The sequence below is a fragment of the Egretta garzetta genome, unplaced genomic scaffold, assembly GCF_000687185.1.
Source record: "Egretta garzetta isolate BGI_Z169 unplaced genomic scaffold, ASM68718v1 scaffold260, whole genome shotgun sequence".
NCBI lineage: Eukaryota > Metazoa > Chordata > Aves > Pelecaniformes > Ardeidae > Egretta > Egretta garzetta.
In genome coordinates this window covers 2760874-2782765 of record NW_009258662.1, presented here as the reverse complement: position 1 = coordinate 2782765, position 21892 = coordinate 2760874, and the positions used below count along the sequence as shown (strand labels likewise).

The following is a 21892-nucleotide window of genomic DNA, read 5'->3' as shown; positions in this document are numbered from 1 at the left end:
TGCCCAGGCTGTCATGGTTTAATCTCAGCCAACAACTAAGCACCACACAGCTGCTCACTGCCCCTTGGCCAACTCGCCCCAGTTTATATATTGAGCACTGAGGGGGAGAAGGAACAGAAGTCACGGAGGTCACAGGAGCCGAACCACAGGAATGCAGAAGTGAAGCTAGAAGAAGCTATGACTGGAGGAGAGTTGCGTAGGCAGCGCCTGCAGGACCGCTGTGAGCACGGGCTTATGGAAAAGTTTTTGCAGAAGTTTTTCTCTGCGCACAGAGTATAAAAGCATGCTCTCCCTGAATCAAGTTGATTCTGGTTGCACCTCCAACCTGGGTCCATGCCTCCATACGCTGCAATAAACAGTCTGGGATTTCTTTCTGTGCAATGTAACAAATATATTTTACCAACACAGATGGCTGTGGTTCTGCATATGCAGTTGCATATCTCCAGATCTATGACTTCCAGACAGGTGTTTGAAGAGTAAATCTTCCCGAGTCCTTCAGTATGTTTTGGCATCAGTGCTTCCTGTTATGCTATTAAATGTGGAAGATGATTTGGTACTAAAGCAGAGGCAGTAAATATCTATGGAGAGTGGAGCAGCCCCTGGGTGCGTGAACTTTTCACCCACAGCAGTTGCTCCGAAAGTCTTACGTGTTCTCCGCGCCCTGTTGCATTTGGGTTTGGGCAGTAATCTCCTGGCCAAAGCCCCGTTGCCAGCAGACCCTCCGAGAGGACTTCCCACCTGCATCAGTGAAGCTGCTCAAAAGCTTTTAATGAAAAGGGAAAAGGGAGATTTATCAGGAGAGAGAGAGCAGGGGCTGTAGCATCTCTTCTGTCTGCTGCTCTCACGAGCACTGCCTAAAGTCTTGTTTGCACCTTTCCACATGCTGGGGGAGAAGACGCACATTTGCGCAACCTCCCATAGATACAGCATCTTCACTCACCGCCCCAAAAAGGTCTGGTTTGGGTCTCACTCAAAAGAAGCTCCCTTCCTGTGTCAGCTGCCCTTCCCAGGACCATCACCCTTACGGGTGTGAGGACAGTGAGGAGCAGAAATACTAACAGCATCCTCTGTGTCTGTGGCTACGACCGATGCATGCAGCTGTAGCGGCATTTAAAAATGTATTGCATCTATTTCTTAGCATGCCTGTTAGGAAGACTTCCTTCATTAAGCGTTTATAAAGGAGAAGTAAATGTCCAGCATGTAATAATCACGAGAGATTACCACAGATAATTTAAATCTGTTTTTCCATAGTCTTCCCCAACTAATTCTCTAGGTACTAATGGAAAATAATTTCTGTGGAAACGGCTGTAGAAAAACTACATAAAGTGTGATACTTCCCTGATCATTTCCAGTTTTCCAGTGATGTTTGGAAGAACAAATTTCACGGAAGCATTGCAATCCAGGACAGTTTAGGAACAAGAGAAACCCTTTCCAATCCTGCCAGCCTCATCCTCATAGGTATTTTTTGATCAAACTGCCCGCCCTTCAGAAGCTTTCACTCAGAGAAACTGCAAACGTGCATACATCAAAAAATTAATGGAATGTGGCTTCAGCAGCAGCAGATGAAGACCTCCAAAAAGCCAAAAGGATACCCCATGGGACCTTTTCTTTGTAGGTAGAGCCCACAGATGTGTCTGAAGTCCATTGTTATACACTGGGCAAGTGTTCTACAGCAATGGTCCCTCTCAAATGCCTGTCCGGCCACAGGTTTGAGGCTCTTGCCCCCTTGTACTGGTCTCAGCTGTACTGGAGCAGCTCTGGAGTCGGTAGCTCTGATGTCTCAAACCACTTCCTACACACGACGGCACGCTGCGCCACACCGAGCATTAAGTTTGATTTCCTGGATAAAAGCTACTAATACCTGAACAGAGAGCAGCTTTTATTCTTTCTTGCAGAGCCAGCCAGAGAAATGACGATTTGCTGACCAAAGAGCAAAGTTCTTGCTGCGCACGCAGGGTGATGCTCCCCACCGGTCTAACCAGGCAGTAGACAGCTCATCGGCTCGGTCGGCACCAGCCCCATCGCTTCTGAGAAACTTCACCATCCTCAGTGTGGCAGACAAAAGATTTGAACAAGTCCCATGGAGCTCAAGTGCCTTTTGATGTGGCTCTTGTTTGGATCCGTCATGGGGAACAAGCCAGGTAAAAGACTATTTCTGCCTTTTGGGGAGGGAAAATATGATTTGCTTTTTTGTGGTGGCTGCTGGAGGATGTTCGCAACATCCTGACTCCTTTCAGGTAAGAAAAGATGTTAAGAGCTTAAGGAATTTATTATTCTAAGGAAATGAGAGAAATGGGTTTTGTGCCCACAAACCATCAATTACAGACAATCCAGAGCACTACGGGGATATTTTTTGTCTGAGTAATGTATGTATCCTCCAACCCATTGCTGGCACAGTGGGCAGATCAAAGCAGCCTTGCCTTGTGCACCTCTTTGAATTTGTTTTTTTCCATTTTGCATGGAACTTTAGGAAATATAAAAATAGACACTGAAATGTCAGTACCTCTGTAGGTAAAATTGATAGCAAGGCTATTGGTTAAAAGGTGCCGTCCAAGTTTGCTGTGGGTACTATAGATACCAAGTATTCTTTCAGCCACACCTCCCAACCAGTAGTACCTCTCAACTGTGAAAGGAGGCAGCTAATTCATTCAGCATAATTTTGCACTTTTATAAATTGTGATGCTGCTTATATTTAGCTTATTTATTATGACGAGCGTGTGCATTGAGAAATGCTCTAGTGATATATCAGCGTATTTGAATTTAAACTGCTTCGTTCAGAGGGGGAAAAAAAAAAAAACATAGCTTACATTTTCAGTGCTCCATAAATGTGATGATTCCTTCTGTATCTGCTGCTGATGCCCAGGTTGAGAGGTATGAGCAGATACAGCCTAAGGCAGGTTCTCAGATGCAATGGTGCTGTAACATCTCTAGCAGGGCTGCGAATTTTGCTAGGCGCAGGAGATCTCAAGGGAGTCTCAAGGGAAGACTGTATTGCTTAGAAGCTCACTCACTAATGCAAGAAGTGCCTTCACAAATGTTTAACCCCCAGGTGATTTGATTCTTGTTAAAAGTATTTTGCCGGTAAATGCTGTACCTTTTCCTTCGTGGGCCATTTTCATTGCCAAATGAAGTGCCACAGCCCACGGCAAGCGCTTAAGCGTACAAGAGCATCGCTGCGAGAAGTTCAGCCAGAGATATGTAAATAGGATCGGTTCTGGGATGAGTCAGGTCTCCTATATCACGCTTTCTGTATTACTGTGCCTGAGATATGTTGTGAGATTTCTTGCTGGCAAGTCTCGTTTATCAGAAATCTTTCTGGTTTTTTGAAAAAAAAAAAAAAAAAAAAAGGAGTGGTGTTAGAGCAGTTGCATTTTATGCAATTTGATGTGATTTAATTCTCTGATGAAAGAATAAATTCATAGCATTGCATTCTTCGCTGTCCCATGAAGCTCTTCTTCCCTCAGCTACGTGTATTTATTTTCAATGTCTCTCCCAATGTTTAAACATAATATTTTTATATATATATATTTTAATTTCTCCCTACAGATAATACACTAAGGTAAAAACACAACCTTTTACCAGTTTAGGTTTTTTATGGCAGAGATGCCTGAAGTATTGTGGCTGTAAGACCTATTGGTTTTAATTCCTTAGGGGGATCAGCAAGGAGACCTGGGAACAGACATAAGTAAAGAAAAGGTAAAGAGGCTAGGTCAAACTGGTCACAAATCAGCTATCTCAATGCATACAGTGCTATCCGTATTATTTTGCCTTAGTCTTTTCAGCTTGTCCCAGCACAGCGAGGTCAGTTTTGTAACTGGATCCTGCTGTAGATGTTGTTTGCAAGAAGGTTTCTGGGAAAATGCACTATCAAGAAAAAATATCATTGGGGGGGGAAGAAAATACCCCCCCCTTGTTTTGCAGAACAGTTTCACTGATAGATCCCTTTGAGAGGGCAATGTCCTCTGATATATATCTGGGGAAACATAAGGCATGGGATAATCATTCATTTAGTAAAAATTAAACTACATCTTGGTACTAAAGAGGATAAGGGGGGTGCTGATTTTCTTGTGAAGAGCATCACATTTATCTCATTTACTCTGTACAGCAGCAGTGCCTAGGAGCTGCAGGCATGGATGAGGCTTGAAATATGCTACTGAGGGTCAGATACAAGATAAAAGCCGGTCTGTGCTCCTACGGCCTTTCCATCTTGCTATTCATCTTACAGGAATACACGGAATAGATTTGCAAGTTAAACCTGAAAAGGATTAAAACTCACAAAAGAAAGAATTTCATTGAACTGAATTTCATTCACACAAGATGGGTACCAGATCTCAGTCATTTAAATGAGAGGACTTTCTTTCTCATTATACTTGCATATTAGTGCTCGCTCCCATGGATTTGAAATGCAATGCAGAATAAATTAAAGTTGTCAAACACGTACAAGTGTTTCTTGTAAGGTCAACCAGAGAGCAAATACCTTTACAAACCTTCCAGCTACAGTGGCCCCCAGCAGCAAAGTGCCCATCGTACAACTAAAACTAAAAAAAATTGTTAAAAAAGTTGTTAAAAAATTGTGATCCTGCTGAGGCAAAGCAGATGTCACGGATAGAGATCCCGCAGTATCTGCTTCTGCCTTCAGATGGAGAAATCTCCCCACCTCATCAGAGATGAGATGTTATGTCCTTCCCTTTTACCACAGCAAAAAAATCCACCCTTTAGCTACTGGTGGAAAGCCACTACCTTTGACTTTGCTCACTATTGCCTTCAGAGTGTTGCAATGTTGGTCTCCCTGCTTTCTTCCTTGATGTTCAGCTTTGTTTCTCCTGTTTTTCCTGTTGCATTAATTATACCTTCAAAGCCCAGCTTTTGGATGTTTTCTACCCATGGTTTCCATCTCCTGACCCTGGTCGTGAATCTTGGAACAACCTGGCTTAGTGAGTCTTTGCTCCATCTCCTCCAATGCTTCTCCAAAACCTCACATTTCCAAAGTCATTCCACGACTTTCTTCACTTGACTCCCTGTTCCTCAGCCCTGCCATGGTAGAGGCACTCTGTCATCTGCTGCTTTTTCTTTATGTTCTCCATTTGTAAAATGTGAGCCCCCAGACAAAGAATATACAGCCCTCTATTTGGAAAAATGTTTTATGCATTGCAAGGTCAGAAAAAATCATCAACACTAACAAATAATTTCCGTCCCACACTTGAGAGCTCCAGCTAAAAGCTCAATGACCACTGCCATGTTAAGGCCACAGGTCGAATGAGATGAGTCCTAAAGCCACAACTAAAATGTCCCACCAGACCTTTATTTTATTGTTACCCAAGACCAGGACACATGCTTGTCATCCAGTTTGATTATTTCCAGGGAGGATACTCTCTACTGCCCTTCCAACCCAACATAAGGCAAGGCTGAGAAAGTTCCAGCCAAAGAGAAGGATCTGAATTTCTGCTGCTGTATAAAAAGCCAATTTTCTTTCTCAGTAATGTGTTTTTCCCTTTAGATGAAAATAGCGAAGAGGCGGGTGTTTCTGAAGTCACAGATTTAAGCAAAAATGTAGCCAAACCTATTCAAAACCCAAATGCCGCACACCAAAACAAGGCTTTCATATACAATGTTCTCAAAACTAGACACGGTGTTCTGCTACCATACGACGTGCAGTGGTTGCCTTTCAAGAGTTTGAGCTCTGTGGCTTTACCACAGAACCAAGAAGGTTATAAACACCCAGAAACAACGGAGTAAGAAAAACAAACGTTCCCCATTCTCCACTTCATACAATGTCTCCTCAGTGCGCTGTGCTTGGGTGAGTTTGCCTCCCTCTCCCTGCCTTAGGAAACAATCTCCCTCTTTCCTAATGCTCCCTCTTCCAATTCCACATTTGCCGTCCAAGTCCCCAGCCCAGCCTCCCTGCCAGGGCAGGGGTGAGATTCATCTCGCTTAATACAGCTGTCTCCACCATCATCTCCATCGAGCTGGGCATGTGGACCCTCTTCATAGCCAGGGGAAAGAAAGTAGAGCTTTCAGGGCACAGTTCATCCACCAGATTGCAGATAAGGGTGCAATGAGTCACGTCCTGTAAGTGTCTTTCTAGTGACTACACAGGGAATTGAAATGGCTGCTTTTTGTCAGCTGGGTGGCACTCAGTCCATGCCCGAAAACAGGAGTGAGGTGGCGATGAAGTGGGATAACTGTGTTTAGGAGGAGGGGGGACAGATATTCAGTCAAGAAACATCTGAGGCAGCAGAAGACACAACATCTGCAGGTGGCTTTTTAGCTGGGAACTCACAGCAAAGCGAGCTTTAAAATCATATCAATGCATTAAGAAGACTGAGAGGGGACCTCATCAACACATACAAATGTCTTAAGGGTGGAAGTCATGAGGACAGAACCAGACTCTTTGCAGTCGTGTCCGGTGACAGGACAAGGGGCAATGGGTACAAATTGAGACATGAGGTTTCAGTTGAATATGAGGAAAAACTTCTTTACTCTGAGGGTGATGGAGCACTGGAACAGGCTGCCCAGGAGGGTTGTAGAGTCTCCTTCTCTGGAGATATTCAAAGCCCGCCTGGATGAAGTCCTGTGTAACCTGCTCTAGGAGAGCCTGCTTTAGCAGGGGGGTTGGACTGGATGATCTCCCGAGGTCCCTTCCAACCCTTGCCATTCTGTGATTCTGTGATTAGCTAAACCACACTAATTACTGGTGTGAGCACGTGAGAGTGTTCTTGCACCACTGTATCCCATAAAAAGAGAGAAGCACCTTGAAACATTGCTTCACAGAACTTAAGTTAGGTGCCTGCTGTCCTCTAGAGAGGTCTGCCCAGCTCCCCTTCTTACAGGAGTTAAGAAGTCAGGTTCCTGAGGCTAATAAAAAGAGAGAAGCACCTTGAAACATTGCTTTGCAGAACTTAAGTTAGGTGCCTGCTAGAGAGGTCTGCCCAGCTCCCCTTCTTGCAGAAGGAGCTAAGAAGTCAGGTTCTTGAGGCTAAATTATGCTTAGTATGAGAAAGCTTAGTCCACTGCCAGACCAACTCTAGCCTTGCTGTATATGGAAATTTTTTTTGCATTAAATTCCACTGCCTAGGTCAGTGGCAAACAGCTGGTTAGTGCGATGAAGGCAAGAGATAAGTGCATCTCTCCCAAACCTATGTTTTCTATCATCCTGCAAAGGGTTAATGCACAGCTCCTGCTGACTCATATTCCAGTTTATTTTACACTAGCTTTCCAACAGAGACATCTTCCAGTTCAGCAATCTCAGCAGGCATTGAACTTCCTAGAATCATAGAATTGTTTAGGTTGGAAAAGCCCTTTAAGATCATCTGTGATTCTGTGATTCTGTGATCAAGCCCAACCATTCCCCTAACCCTGCCATCCCACCACTAAACCATGGCCCTAAGCACCTTGTCCACCTGTCTTTTAAATACCTCCAGGGATGGGGACTCGACCCCTTCCCTGGGCAGCCCCTTCCAGTGCTTGACAACACTTTCAGGGAAGAAATTTTTCCTGATGTCCAACCTAAACCTGCCCTGGCACAACTTCAGACCATTTCCCCTCATCCTATCTCCCATTACCAGGGAGAAGAGGCCGACTCCCACCCCCCTACAGCCTCCTTAGAATAGGACACGCTTCTTCTCCACTGCTAGGAATATTAAAACCCATCTCCTGCCCCATAAAGCTGATGTCTCTTTCATCGCTGTTTGCATGAAATCTTGCGTCTGGTGATTTCATTTGCGTTGTTTTTCTGTCACTTAGATGGCAGACTCATTACTACCCAGGTGACTTTGTAAGATAATCTCTGTGTAATCTACAGCATAGCTAATCAAAATCTCACAGGCAAATTACCATAAACCTTAGGTCTGCAGCCCAGCCCCACAGCTGGGATCTATTGCCGGCTTACAAATCCATATAGACAATAAATTACATTAATGAGAATGGAAAGAAGCAGGCAGAGCTGTAGCTAGCTTGTTAATGGACCCTTCGGGAATGAGTTTTGAAGTTAGAAAAAGTTCATTACCATTTCAGTCCAGTTGCTGGTATCAATTCCCTCTCTTCACCCACATCAGTTTCATCTTCAGGAGACATGCTCTATTTAGAGAGTGCATAGTTTCAGAGAGCATATGAACCCTCAGGGCTGAATTAGCTTTTCAGGCACATGTGGGGAAATGTCTTCATTTTGGCATGGTTTGAATTCTTGGTGTCTCTGTGGGGAGGCTCTCCTCATCTCTGAACTGGGCAGCGGTGTGAAGTGCCTGGTTTCTTCTACTGCTTCTACCCAGATCTTCAGAATAGCTGCTTTCCTACCGATCCCATCTTACTGCCTTTGTATTTAGGGGAAAATTGTCCTATTTTTTGCACCTTGCCGCTTTAACTTGACATCAGAATAATGTCAGCGCTGGTGACACACAGCCACATGACAGAGGAAACGCTGCGTTTAGGTTATTGTGGCATGACTCACGGTCTGTGTTCATCTCATACTAAAAATACCTGTTATAAATTTTCCCTGTTCAATTCTTCTGGACAAAAGGTGTGTGCTGATGCCTAGTCTAACTCAGACAACAGGGAAGAGAAATAGGTAGGAGAGCTTCATAAATCCTTATGCTGCCAGCAGGTCTGCTATGAGCAGTTTTGTGTTGGGTCAGTAACGTATTTGAATGGGAAACCTCAGGGAAGAAACCCAAGCACTGAAAGAACTGATGGTGATTTAGCTCGTGGGTTTCTTTCCACTAAGCCTAAATAGTGATGCTAGATGCTGAGGGTAACCCAAGGCAGTTAAGCTTTATTTAGCACATGTCAATGAACTCTCAAAAGACGGCATGGCAGAGTATTCTGCCTGGCACGAGGCTCCAGTAACTCCTAGGTGATATCTGACAGCTTATGTGGAGGTCCCAGATGCCCTAAGACACATCAGATGGCATCAGGCACCATTACTTAAGCAGGAATAGCAGGAATAGCAGGAATTCCACCTAATCTTGTGGTTCAGATGACAAGGAGTGGCTTGCAGGTCTCAGAAAACTTATCAAAGGCAAGGAAGTACAGAATACTGATTAGCATGCTGGGTGCCTACCTGCTCTTGAAAGATGGGTAAAAGACCACTTAAAGAAAAGCACCTCTGAAGATATATAAGATACTTAAAGACAATGAAGAGGAATAATGGCAATGGTTATCTTGAAATTTCCATATTCATGCGTGGCTCCTCCCAGTATGAGGACTGGTACAGCAATAAACCCCAGAGCTGATATCAAACATGTTGGTGAGGAGGTTTAGCATGGAAAGAGGAGCCAATGTTTTGAAAAGTTATGGTGCTGGATAAGGAAGAGGTTCTTAAAGATGTGAGAAAAATATTTGATGTGATGGTGAAGCAGTTAGAAGTCAAGAGAGGGAAGCAAACAGAAGGTCACCATGAGACCTAGGAAATTAGGGACACTGCTTGTCACCAGTCTCCGTCCGGACATCGAGCTGTTGACCACTACCCTCTGAATGTGATCATCCAACCAATTCCTTATCCACCAAACAGTTCACCCATCAAATCCATGCCTCTCTAATTTAGAGGGAAGGATGTTGTGGTGGACCATGTTGAAGGCTTCGCAGAAGTCCAGATAGATGACGTCTGTTGGTTTTCTCTTGTCCACTGTTGTTGTCACACCATCACAGAAAGCCACTAGGTTGGTCAAGCAGAACTGGCCCTTGGTGAAACCATGCTGGCTGTCTTGAATCACCTTCCTGTCCTCCACGTGCCTTAGCATAGCTTCTAGAAGGATCTGTTCCATGATCTTCCCAGACACAGTGGTGAGGCTGACAGGTCAGTAGTTCCCAGAGTGTTCCTTTCAACCCTTTTTAAAGATGGGCACAATGTTTCCCTTCTTCCAGCCCCCAGGGACTTCACCTGACTGCCATGGCTTTTCAAATATTATGGAGAGTGGCTTGGCAAGCGCATTAGCCAGTTCCTGACTCTGGGATGCATCTTATCAGGTCCCATAGACTTATGTATGTTCAGGTTCCTCAGGTGGTCACAAACCTGATCTTCCCTTACAGTGGGAGGGGCTTTACCCCTCAGTCTCCATCTTTGTGATCCATAGACTTGAGAGGGATGAGGACAGAGGTTACCAGTGAAGACTAAGGCAAAAAAATTGAGTACCTCAGCCTTCTACTCATCTGTTGATGCTAGGTTGTCATTCTTGTTCATCGGGGGGGTACGCCTTCCTTTTCTCGTTGACATACCTGTAGAAGCCCTTCTTCAGGCTACTACAGTGGTTTAGATGTGAGAAGACAAGAATTTGAGTGATGTGGATGAAATGAAAAGGCTGGATCCTAGGAGTGTTGCTTGAGATCCAGCTGCAATGTGGATGAGTTGATCCAAGAGTGCCAGCCTGATGGGTATTGCTCACTGTCACCCGTGTACACCATTTCTACACAATCTTTATCTGACGCGTGCAAGTTCAGAAGAACCCTGACTTCATTTAATCATCAATTAAAACAACAGTTGCCCTTTATGATGAGTAGGCTAAATGCTGTGGGTTTTCTTAAGAAGAGACTAAAGAGTTGTAGGTTTGAGTGCCTTGTGCTGAGATTCAGATCTGCAGTCTGCTTCAAAGAGGCTTTTGAAGTCTTGAGGGAAACATGCTTTTAGCTTTCAGGGAAAGTGAGAGTACGTGATCTCAACTTGCTGCTAATCTGATAACTCTTTAATTTTAATCACCCTGACAGTCTGTGGTAAACCATGTGGTTAACTATTTCGGGTACAGTCGCTTCTCTCGAAGCCACAGTCTGATGTAGTTTACAAGGTGAATCCTTCGATAACACAAATACACAAGGGGATTAAAATATGCCTTAGCTGTTAAGATATTCACAATACCTTTCCTTGTTGCCTTCCTCAAGCTTTGTGACTTTTACAAAGCGGCAAGATAATGAAAAGTAAAAAGGGCAGAAAATATCAAAGCAAGAAAATGATGGGTGGCTCTGAAAGAAAAGTCGTTGCAGGACGGGGTCTGGGAGTCACTGACTGGGCTGCTGTTGGCAAAGCATGGCTTTGTTTCAAGAAGGCGTCACTTTGGGAGTCAAGGGCAGACGCCAAATGATGAACAACTGTCAGGGATTCAAGGCCCTTTCACAGTCATTCTTGCTGGATGCTAAGGTTGCATTAATTATGCAAAGCATTTGACACTGTCCCGCAAAACATCCTTGTCTCTAAATTGGAGAGACATGGATTTGACAGATGGACCACTCAGTGAGTAAGGAATTGGCTGATGGTCGCACTCAAAGAGTTGCGGTTAATGGCTTGATGTCCAAGTGGAGACCAGTGATGAGTAGCACTCCTCAGGAGTCAGTGTTGGGACTGGCGCTGTTTAACATCTTTGTTGGTGACATGGACAGCAGGACTGAGCGCACCCTTAGCAAGTTTGCTACCGACACCAAGCTGTGTTGTGCGGTGAACGTGCTGGAGGGAAGAGATGCCATCTAGATTGACCTTGACAGGCTTGAGAGGTGGGTCTTTAGGAACCTCATGAAGTTTGACAAGGCCAAGTGCATGGGTCAGGGCAATCCCAAGCACAAATACAGGCTGGGCGGAGAATGAATTAAGAGCAGCCCTGAGGAGAAGGAGTTGGAGGTGTTGGTTGATGAGAAGCTCAACATGACCTGGCGATGTGTGCTTGCAGCTCAGAAAGCCAACCGTATCCTGGGCTGCATCAAAAGAAATGTGGCAGGCAGGTTGAGGGACATGATTCTCCACCACTACTCCACTCTTGTGAGACCCCACCTGGAGTACTGCATTCAGTAATGGGGCCACCAACATAAGGACGTGGACCTGTTGGAGCAAGTCCAGAGGATGCCACGAAGATGATTCAAGGGCTGGAGCTCCTTTGCTGTGAGGACAGGCTGAGAGAGTTGGGGTTGTTCAGCCTGGAGAAGAGAAGGCTTTGGGGGCACCTGATTGCAGCCATTCAGTACCTGAAGGGGACCTACAAGAAAGCTGGAAAGGGACTTTTTACAAGGGCATGCAGTGATAGAGTGAGAGGTAATGGCTTTAAACTGAAAGTGGGTAGATTTAGATTAGATATAAGGAAGAATTTTTTTATGAGGACGGTGGTGAGGCACTGGCACAGGTTGCCCAGAGAAGTTGTGGCTGCCCCATTCCTGGAAGTGTTCAAGGCCAGGTTGGGTGGGGCTTTTAGCAACCTGCTCTAGCGGAAGGTGTCCCTGCCCACAGCAGAAGGGTTGGACCTAGATGATTTTTAAGGTCCCTTCCAACCCCAACCATTCTGTGATTCTGTGATTTTATGAAAATGGCTGCAGGAAATGTGAAGCCATGGTGACTAAGAAATTTTACTCATAATCACTGTTATTGCTGTGTGTAAGTATAAAGGGCCACAGATCATGCACCCAAAGATCACAAATTGCAGCCCTGATGCAGCCAGCCTGTTTTGTGTTTGAATTTCTCAGCCTTTAGTCTTTAAATAATCATTAAGTAGTGCCTTTATCAACTTCTGGCTCTCAGCTTCAGTGGGCTTTTCAAGTGCACTGAAATGATCTAACTTAATTCATTCCAAATGATTGAGAAGTATATTTAGATGTGATTTGCTGATGACACAGCACTTCACGTCCTTGTTTTGGGACAAGTTATATTTAGGTTTACAAACTTATTTCACAGTAAGTTGCTCCTTGGTGTGCTCAGACAGAACTGTGAGTCTGCTCCCCTTTCCAATGTTTGCTTATAGATGGCTGCAAATTTTAATGACTCAGTTTTGCTTAGTATGCCTCGCTGGTGCAGGCAGCGGCTCTATGATATGATCGTGTATGGCTTCATTAAGAAAATGTTGGTAGCGTTTCATGTTGCCCATCTGCTGGGTGCAGAAAGAAAGGGGGGCAGGAGCAGGCAGATGGACCTGATGCCTCCCACCACCACTCCTAGCTGCTGCAGAACATCCTTGCTCCAGCATCTTTTCTCCTCTGGATGAAATACAAGGGAGGCGAATCAGCCCCTCCTAACTGAAAAAGCGTAGACAAATACAGCCTTCACATCACTTGGTGGAGACAAGCCCAAGGGTTTTTCCTGCATCCTGAACAAATCTGTATTTACCAAATCAATGGCAACAACTAACTCCAATGTGAAGAAGGCTTTGGAAGGCGGGATTGTTCTAAAGTTAAAATAAATATGTTCACTTAAAATAGCTAATAGTTTTGCCAGACACTCCGAGCCTCTCTTTGGATGAAAGATAATCAAAGAAACAAAGCTTTGCTACCCTCATGTTCCCTTTGTGACATCCGCTTTCAAGCCTCAGCTGTGATTTTAGCCCTGTGGCTGGGAGCAGAGTTAGACTTCACTGAGCTCTGGGCATCAACTGGTATTGATAAGACAGAAAGGTGTGGCAAGTCCTTGGTGAATAAGGTAGCTACCCAGGCTGTCCTGATTCTCAGAACTTCTGTTTGCAGAAGAATGCCCAGATCTTCCAACGACTGAATTTGCTGATGTTACTGCTGAAATGTATCCACTGGGGACCAAACTGTATTATGAATGCGACAGTGGCTACACAAGGAAAAGTGGCCAGTACATGGGGATTCTGTGTAAGAAAACACACCAGGTTGCTGCTTGGGTCTACAGGGAATTTGAATGCATTGGTAAGTGATCATGGTCCTTTTCCTACACTTGTATAGATGTTTTTCCAATGAGTCAGTATAAGATGCATCTGGGCACGGCTCTAACAAATGATCTTTTGCACTTATCTTTGCAAATTAGAACTTGCAACAGTTCTATCCTGCCTCTAAAAGTTTGGGTGCTTTGGCTTTGCTCTGCTATTCGTCCTGCTGTAATTAAGCAAATACAACTTTTCCCACAGATAAGAAAACTTTGTTGTCAACGGCTCCCACAATACAGTTAAATGTTACACAGGAGCCAGAAAGAAAAACACAGAGCCCTGCACCCCAGAAGCAAGGCAACCTTTCAGAGTTTGACCAGAAATGTAAGTAAGAGCCCATTCATGACTGTAACTTTTCTCCCACTGATTTCCATGGAAGCAGGATAAGAATGATGGGTCATTTTTAATTATTTTGACAGACAGAGAGAAAGAAGCAATTGCTATAATATCTTGGCTGAACAAGTGATATGGTGTAAGCCAATGAGTATTTTATATCCAAAGAAACAGTTAGGAAGGCTTGGTATATCCTGCTTGCCTATATTTCGTAAGAATACAAATCGTGTTGTTTCAAGAACAGAAGAAGCAGGTAAAAATCTATCATCTGATTTAACCGTGTGCTGCTTTGTGATCCCACAGATTTTTGTGGTCCTCCCAAGACTATGCCACATGCCTCTTTAAGCCAGACCCAACAGTATTACGTGGGACAAGTATTACATTTCAAATGCCAGAGCGGTTATGATAAGCAACACCCCACCTCTGGCACCCGCAGGTGCGAGAAGGTGAATGGCAAAATCATCTGGACCCCCCTTGACATGCAATGCATCAATGACAGCAGCTATAGCACCAAGTGGCTGCCACAGACTACTGAGCCAGGTAAGATGGTTGCTTTGGCATCACATCGGTGTCATGACTTGTTCATGCAGGGCTCAGACCCCCCAGCTCAGAGCATCAATCCTAGGGAGCAACCTGCTTGGGGGCTGGGATGGAGAGATCAGCAACCTCAGGGCTCTGACACTGATGGGGATGTCACCTCTGATGGAGATGACACCTCTGGGGAGGTCATGGCTGCATCCTATTTTGTCTTGGGTGTGCTTTCATGCTAACTGTAAATTTGCAGGAATTTGTGAGCAGACAGAGCCACACTATCATATATTGGGAAGAAAATAGTAGAATAAGCCTTTTTCTTTTCTCCTTCCTCCTGTTATCACTGTAATCTTCTGTTGCCACTTCACAGTAAGGTACTCCAAAAGTTATATCTAAGCATCCCTCATGATTGCTGAGGGTTTTAGGATCCAGAGTTTAGCCAGTCCATAGCTAAAAATGAGTGATGTGTCTCAGCTCTTGATTTAACAGCCAGGATGCTGTTTTGAACAAGGAGACAGCAAAAAGCCCACCACTATTGCGCCCATGGAGCCAGCAGGCCTCTCAAGTGAGGCTGCAGAACCTCTGTTTCTTGCTTTTATGCCCTTAGATGGGTTAATGCCAAAAAAAAAAAAAAAAAAAAAAAGGCCTTCATGGCCTCTACCCCGAATTACCTACCTTTTCTGATGGCATCTCTCCTGACTTTGCAATTAATGAGTTCAATAAAAAGACAACCAAGTATCTGTGATAGCACTGAGGGTCTTGGGCCCTCCCTGAGTGGCAGGCAGAGCTATTGTAGGTGGAAGGACCCAGATGTCCACCACCTCCACAGTCCTCAGGCTTTCATTACCTTCCCAAGCTCCTCTGAGATAGGGCTGACTTTTACAGAGGTGGGAGCCAATGCAAGGTCAACACAAGAAGACTTCTCCTACCAACAGAGAGTGGAAAAAAAAATGGTTTTCACCAATAATTGGGCCTTTAAGGGGAAATTAATCTTGCAGAACTGTAGACATCTGCTTCATAGATGCCCACATTTGAGCTGGACTGCCTTTATAACCAACAGAGGGGAATAGGTGTTGATGGTGCTGTGTTAGCTGCCCTGTCTCAGTAGTCTATTTTAGTGTGAGATGAATTGCACCCTTTAAAGGCTTGTTTCTCCCCAGTGGCTATAGCAGAGCTCAGGTGACTATCTCAGAGGCCACATCTACGTAACGGTAGGTGAGATGAATGCTAGCCTTTGTGACCCATACCAGGCCATGTGGTAGATGAGGATGTTGCCTGCAGAGTGACCTCTCAGGTGATCATTGTTGCCTCTCGTTGCTGCTCTGACAGTAAGAATGAATCACTTTACTCACTGGACACACTATTTCAGCATTAATCCAGGACTTTCTCCCTTTCTTCATAGATCTGCCTGTTTCCCTGTGGTGCCCAGTTCAGAGTGTTCCAGGTACAGCAGCCACAATTTGTTGTTTGGTCTTTCCTCCTCCTTCAGGACAGTAATTTTTTTTTCCATTGATAGTTTCCCTTGGTACTATCAGGATGAAGGACCTTCTTGCTATGATGGAAAAAACCCCGTCAACATAGCAGTCCTAGAAAATGATACAACCTATTGAATAGTCAGAGATTACAAATATTTGAAATTTTAAATTTCTAATCATGAAAAACTTGAGACTGGATGATGAAATAGGCCATCTTGGCCTTCAGTTCAACAGAACAATAATTCCAGTTTCCTGCAAAAGTACACTCAAAGCTGAGCAAGGTCAGATCTTTGTAATTAGTAAACCAAATATTTATTCCCCCAAGTACTGCCTTTCTCTTTGTTATGATACGATGTGTTTAATGGGGCTGGATAAGGAATATCCTCCCCTTTCTCAGTTCTCACCCCAGCATTCAACACAAAGAGATTTATCAAGACACCACTCTTCCAGGACCTCTTGTTAAAAACCTGCTCTTATCTCACAGTGGCTCAAGTTCAGAGCTTCCTTTTCAGGATAAGGGAGAAATTCAATAAATTTCTTGCACCAGGGAAGTTTGGTGTTACATTTCCGGGGAAAAAGAGGTCCTGTTTGAAGCCATGTTTCCAAATCCTAGCTTGGCACCTTGAAAGTCATCCTTCTCAGTCTCATATGAAATAAAGACCTTGGCTGGATCCCATTGCCTGGAAGATACAGTTCACTTCATGCCCACCATTACCAGGTATCAGCTCAGCACATATGTTGATATCCAGGCTGGAAACATCTACTGATGGCCAAGAAAAAAACATGGCACTTAAGTCTCTATGCAAAGGGAGAGCTGTCAGACCTAACCTGACTCTGTCCTCATCACTGCTTTGATGCTCATCACCAGAAGAGCAAATCAATGCAAAAATCAAGATTTTCTCTCTTTTTGTAGGTTCGACTCATCCACCCTTTTCCTCATCTGTGATACTGCCAGTGACAGGTATGTCATTTTGTTAACTGGACTCGGACTTCAACCCATTCCCCCAGAGCAGTTACTTTGCCTTTCAATTCGCTGTTCTACCAAAGAGACCCATCTCTGTTATAAGAACTGATAAGTATATGGCAAGACACATCTGTGTCCACGTATTGGGTGAGAAGTCAGTAAAGAAAGTGTAAACATACTGTTTAAGCACTTACACTTTTTACAGAGAGGTTTTCAAAGACTCGTAAGGGATGTAGAAGAAAATATATAAACCAAAATTCTCGTTTTTAAATGAAGCCATTTTCAGATTCTTTCTCTGAGACTTTCTGTGAATTCAGTGAATAACTTCAACTGAAAAACCCAGGAAAAATGTAAATATTTAAATGATGTGTTTCTTTCACATTTTCAGAAGAGTAAAAAAAGGGTGGGCAAATAAAATATTTTCTCACAGCTAAACTGGTGCATTCAGAACAGTCTGAAGAGATTTTCTTCTCCCCCTTCCCCATCTCCCATTCAACAATTAGCTGCTAAAATAGAAATTGTCTTTTACTGTGCATATGCTCAAGACTTTGTACAAGGGCTCTTGATTCCAGCTGGAGTCTGCTGACAACTGTAGCGCACATTATAATAAGGAGGAATAATGGAATGAGATAAAGGAAGGGAAGGAGGAGTATTGCAAACTATGCTGGAGATGGCAGCATCAGTAGTCCCCAGTTATTTGGCCATGGTTGCATTCTAGTTGCCCAGATCCCCACTGGCTGGGTCCTGTTTGCCCCAGGGAGCAAAGCAGTGGGGCAATATGGAAGAACTCTGGACCCTACCCCAGGTCTTGCCTGTTTCTCCCAGTTGGAATAATTGAAATAATTACAGATCCAACCAGGTGCTAACTGTGACGATTTTCTGTTTTAACAGCTATGGTTTTTGTTCTGCTAATCATTCCCGCTGCCTTTGTGTGACTCACCAAGCAGAGAATAAGGTAAGTGGGACGGAACCAGGAAAATGTGAAATCTAAAAAAAAAAAAAAAAAAATCCCTAGCTGTGGGATCCCTAGCAGAGGTATCAACCGGATCAGCCATCTCACTATCGCACTGCTTAGATTTCTCAATACCTTCTGTGATATTAAATAAATGACCCTGGGTTGCCTGGTTCAGCTGTTAAATACTGGCACAAGAAAAGGAGGGATCAGAGCTGCTGAAATTAAAAAGCACGGTTTGTCCCAGCTGTTGTGGAACTGAGAATGGCAGTTCAAATAATGGGTGGAAAATTAACCCCGTGGGGAAATTAAGGTTAATTATGCAAATACGTTGGTTTCAGATAGATTATGCAATCAGTCTTTTTCTCGCTGGCTAACCTGTGGGAAGTCTGGTGGAGCATCTGCCACCATGACCACGTAATTCTTCTTCCTTCATCCCCCTGATTTCTCAGTCGTGCCCTGACAACTTTATACTTCAGACTTATTTTAGCCTGGCCTCCTCGCTGTTTCTATTACTACACTGAGCTGTACAAAGGCTGTTCCCGTTCACAGGCTCCCCAGCCTAGTTAATCCAAGATGTCCCTATTCGACACTTGGGAGTTCTCCTTTTCTCCTCTCTCTTTGCTAAATCTTCATCCCCATTTCTCTTCATGTTCCTTACTAATTACTGATGGGCTCTGGTTCTCTGCTGAATGGAGATTTTTCTCGAAAAGGAGAAGGACCTTGTGAAACCACATCGGTCGTGCTTTTTTGCCAGTTCATGATAGAATAAAGCCATAGAAAGTGTAGACAATGTTTTGAAACATGTTTTAATGAAGATGGTCAACTGTGGTGCAGATTGCCCAGGCCGTTGTGGGATTTCTGAGAATATGATAGGTAAAAATGGGCAAGAATGATCTACATTGCACTGGCCCTGTGGTGGAACAAGTGATGAAATAGCCAATACCAGATGAAATAGTAACTGAGATCCTAAGTGATGTCTTCGGCAAAAAGTGCTGTGTGGTTTCTCATAGTAAATACAGAAGAAGCCATAGAAAACCTGCCTCTTCCCAGCTGTAGGAAAGCCTTTTTCCTGCTGTAGAGAAGACTTCTCAGGGAATTGCGGTGTTCAGACCCGAATTCATGAAATTGATGCCTTGCCACAGAAGAAACCAGGTTGTACCAGCAACAACAAGACCAGCAGGGGCGATTGAGGAGGAAGCCTGGACACTCAAATCTAATGTGTGAAGGAGGCGGAAAATATTACGGCTTAATTCTTATGGGGACAGAGTGACTTTCCACCTACGGGGTCCACCCCATCATTGACAGACAGGAAACGAGCCCTGCATGAAACTGCTGCCCAGAAACACTTCTCCTCCTCCTCCCCTATAGCAGATGTATTGCTAATATAACTGCAGCCTCTCCCAAGCGACCAGGCGTACATATGGACCGCTCGCCCAAGCACGTTAGATGATGGCACCGTCATTACAGCCCACACACCACCTTCCCCACAAAGAGAGATTCTAGACACCTGACATCCCGTGTCCCTTCTCTACTCAGATGGGTCAAACACAGTCACACTTTTCTCCTTCTCACACTGTTCGTCTTGGAAAAGGAAATTAAACCCATTTACCTCTGCACATAAGCTGAAAATCTTCCTGGACCCCCTTGTGGTTCAGTATACACATGCACCCCCCTCTATCCAATTATTTTGGACTAACGCCTTCCACAACAGTTAATACATTATTCCTACAGCTCAGAAAAGGATGCTGCAGATTGTGGCGGTTAATTAATTTGACAGCTCCTTTTGTAGCTGCAGAGCACCAAAGAACCTAGCGCAGAAAGCATTTAAGGACAGACTCAAGCATACACGATACTTGCCATGTACTTACATTATACGGGGAATTTGTGAAGTTTGAATAGTCTTCCACCCCTTTTAGCCACGCTTAGCCTGGTAGGATGGGTTCATCTGACAAAATGCAAGCATCTATGTCTGAGGCAGAAAATGGGGAGGACCAAGTCCCTTCAGAGAGCAGTTCATCTCACCCTATTGCCTATATATACATGTATGTGCACATTTATTTATGCCACATATATCTACACACACAAATAGATAGATAGATAGATAGATAGATAGATAGATAGATAGATAGATAGATAGATACAGGCCAAATGATTCATGGTTTAAAGATGCCTCTTTCTCTGCATTGACGCTAAACGATGCCCAGATTGACCAGATTAGCTATAGATGCTTACATGGTATATAACAAAAGCAAAATGGGATTATAATTCAGGAGACGTGAGATTTTAGTGTGGTTCCCTATTTTGTGATAGAGTGTATGTGTCATTGTTTTACTGGTTTGTATTCCTGTTGAGTTATTCTCACACCATAGCCTTTATATTTATACTTCCCATGCCTTTTTTTATTCCTGTTGGAATAGGACTTATTTGTACTACATAACTTTATAAAGACAAATGTGTAATGGTCTATTACATGCTGTTATTTTGTATGGGAGCAAGCAACAATCTGTATTTCTGCAATAGATGATGGGTTCTCACACCTGTCAGCTGCTCTAAAGGCTGCAGCAGTGGTACTAAGCTCTTCTGCTTCATTCAGTCGATGCACATTACTTATTACTAACATATCCCCCTAAGCTTTGCAGTTAGGCTGGCATGGCTTGTCTTGCTCAGGGAATTTCAGTGGAGAAAGCTAATATTTCTTCTGCTCCTAGCACGCACATTTTTATGCAGATAACAAGAGCAGAGTCATATGTCTCCTACTGCACCAGTGGGTTTTTCCTCCTTTCTGTAGCCAGGTTGGCTCGGGGTCTCTCTCCACATTTTGCCTTTGGTTCTTGGAAATGAAGGGAGACACACTGCTGCTAAGAGACCTGTAAGCAATGATGGGTTATAGACTGGACAACTATTACGTGGCTTAATTTTCCTAGCTGTTAATGTCTACCTAGAGAGTCTGAACCCAGGTCACCTCCGCCACGGGAGCTGTGTCCCTTCCAACCCTTGCCGTTCTGTGATTCTGTGATTCAGTGTACGTACTTTATCAGGAGGCTGTAACTCTCGGTTGCGCTGTACTTTACCTCTCGGTAGGGCTTGTTGGCCCTCAGGGGAAATGTGTCCGAGACTTGATCCTTCAAGACAACACACGGAGAGCAACTAGAAATCAGTAGGACCCAGCCTGGGAGCAAAACTCCACCACTGGAAGAGGCTGTGGCCAAAGGGGCACCACCACTATTGCGCTTCCTCCATGGCCGCTCTTACTTGTTTTACATGAGATGTGGTGATTGATGTTTTTATTTTGTAGACTTCCGTTTTCTCAGCATGGAACAACTAATAAACTATAATGATAAATTGTTCTGGGTGTTTGAAAGGCAGCTTGTTCTTCTTGCTATTGATTTAAACTTTGAAAAATACATGATTTATTTTCTGTTACCCTCTCATTTTAACAAAAGGTACGACAAACTCAGGGATGTGTTGCAGGAAGGCTTTTTTTCTAAAGACCTGTGCTAAAGCTCACATCACACATGTACTATCACAGCTAACCTTTAAAATGCATGAGGAAACTAAAAATATTTGGGCAAGAGGATCTCTGGCAGCGATGTCTCCAAAATAGATAATGGAAGCAATTCATAGATTTTTACAATCTAAGGACACTGGAGCTCCCTTAACCCTAACCCTCCCCAAGGGGTGAAAATACACACAGCGCTATACCATGGCCAGGAACCCAAGTGTCAGAATATGTGTTTTTCCAGGAATCTGCAGTGTAATCAGCCTGCACGTTGCAATGTGTCATCGTATGTGCCTTCATATAGGTGTCTCCATGTGGGCTGGTCCCATCGCAGTGGAGAAAAGAGGAGTCTAGAGAGACTGGGCTATCAAATGCAGGTGTCCACCCTGGTTGGACGGTTTTCCAGACTCCGTGGACTGCATTGACTGGATCTCCCTTGACTCTGCTGGGATCTCAGACAGCAGCTGGCAAGGAAACACCTACAGATCAATCTGGTTGCCTAAAGATAGGTAA

At 44.1% G+C, this 21892-nt stretch overlaps 1 protein-coding gene across 4 annotated transcripts in view; it reads left to right on the top strand.

Annotated features, from left to right (window-relative positions):
- LOC104134819 (interleukin-2 receptor subunit alpha) overlaps positions 1–21892 on the top strand; it is a 30505-nt gene that overhangs the window by 5559 nt on the left and 3054 nt on the right. The window contains exons 2-9 of one of the 4 annotated variants that reach the window (XM_035903867.1): positions 1896–2141; positions 13420–13605; positions 13824–13946; positions 14259–14495; positions 15889–15930; positions 16875–16922; positions 17817–17880; positions 18931–21182. In XM_035903867.1, the coding sequence (XP_035759760.1) occupies positions 2081–2141; positions 13420–13605; positions 13824–13946; positions 14259–14495; positions 15889–15930; positions 16875–16922; positions 17817–17860 (741 nt within the window). In that variant the 5' untranslated portion in view covers positions 1896–2080 and the 3' untranslated portion in view covers positions 17861–17880; positions 18931–21182. Of the gene's footprint in view, positions 1–1895; positions 2142–13419; positions 13606–13823; positions 13947–14258; positions 14496–15888; positions 15931–16874; positions 16923–17816; positions 17881–18890; positions 21183–21892 lie in introns of those variants that run through there. The other 3 variants (XM_035903868.1, XM_035903870.1, XM_035903871.1) reach the window with 3 other exon arrangements.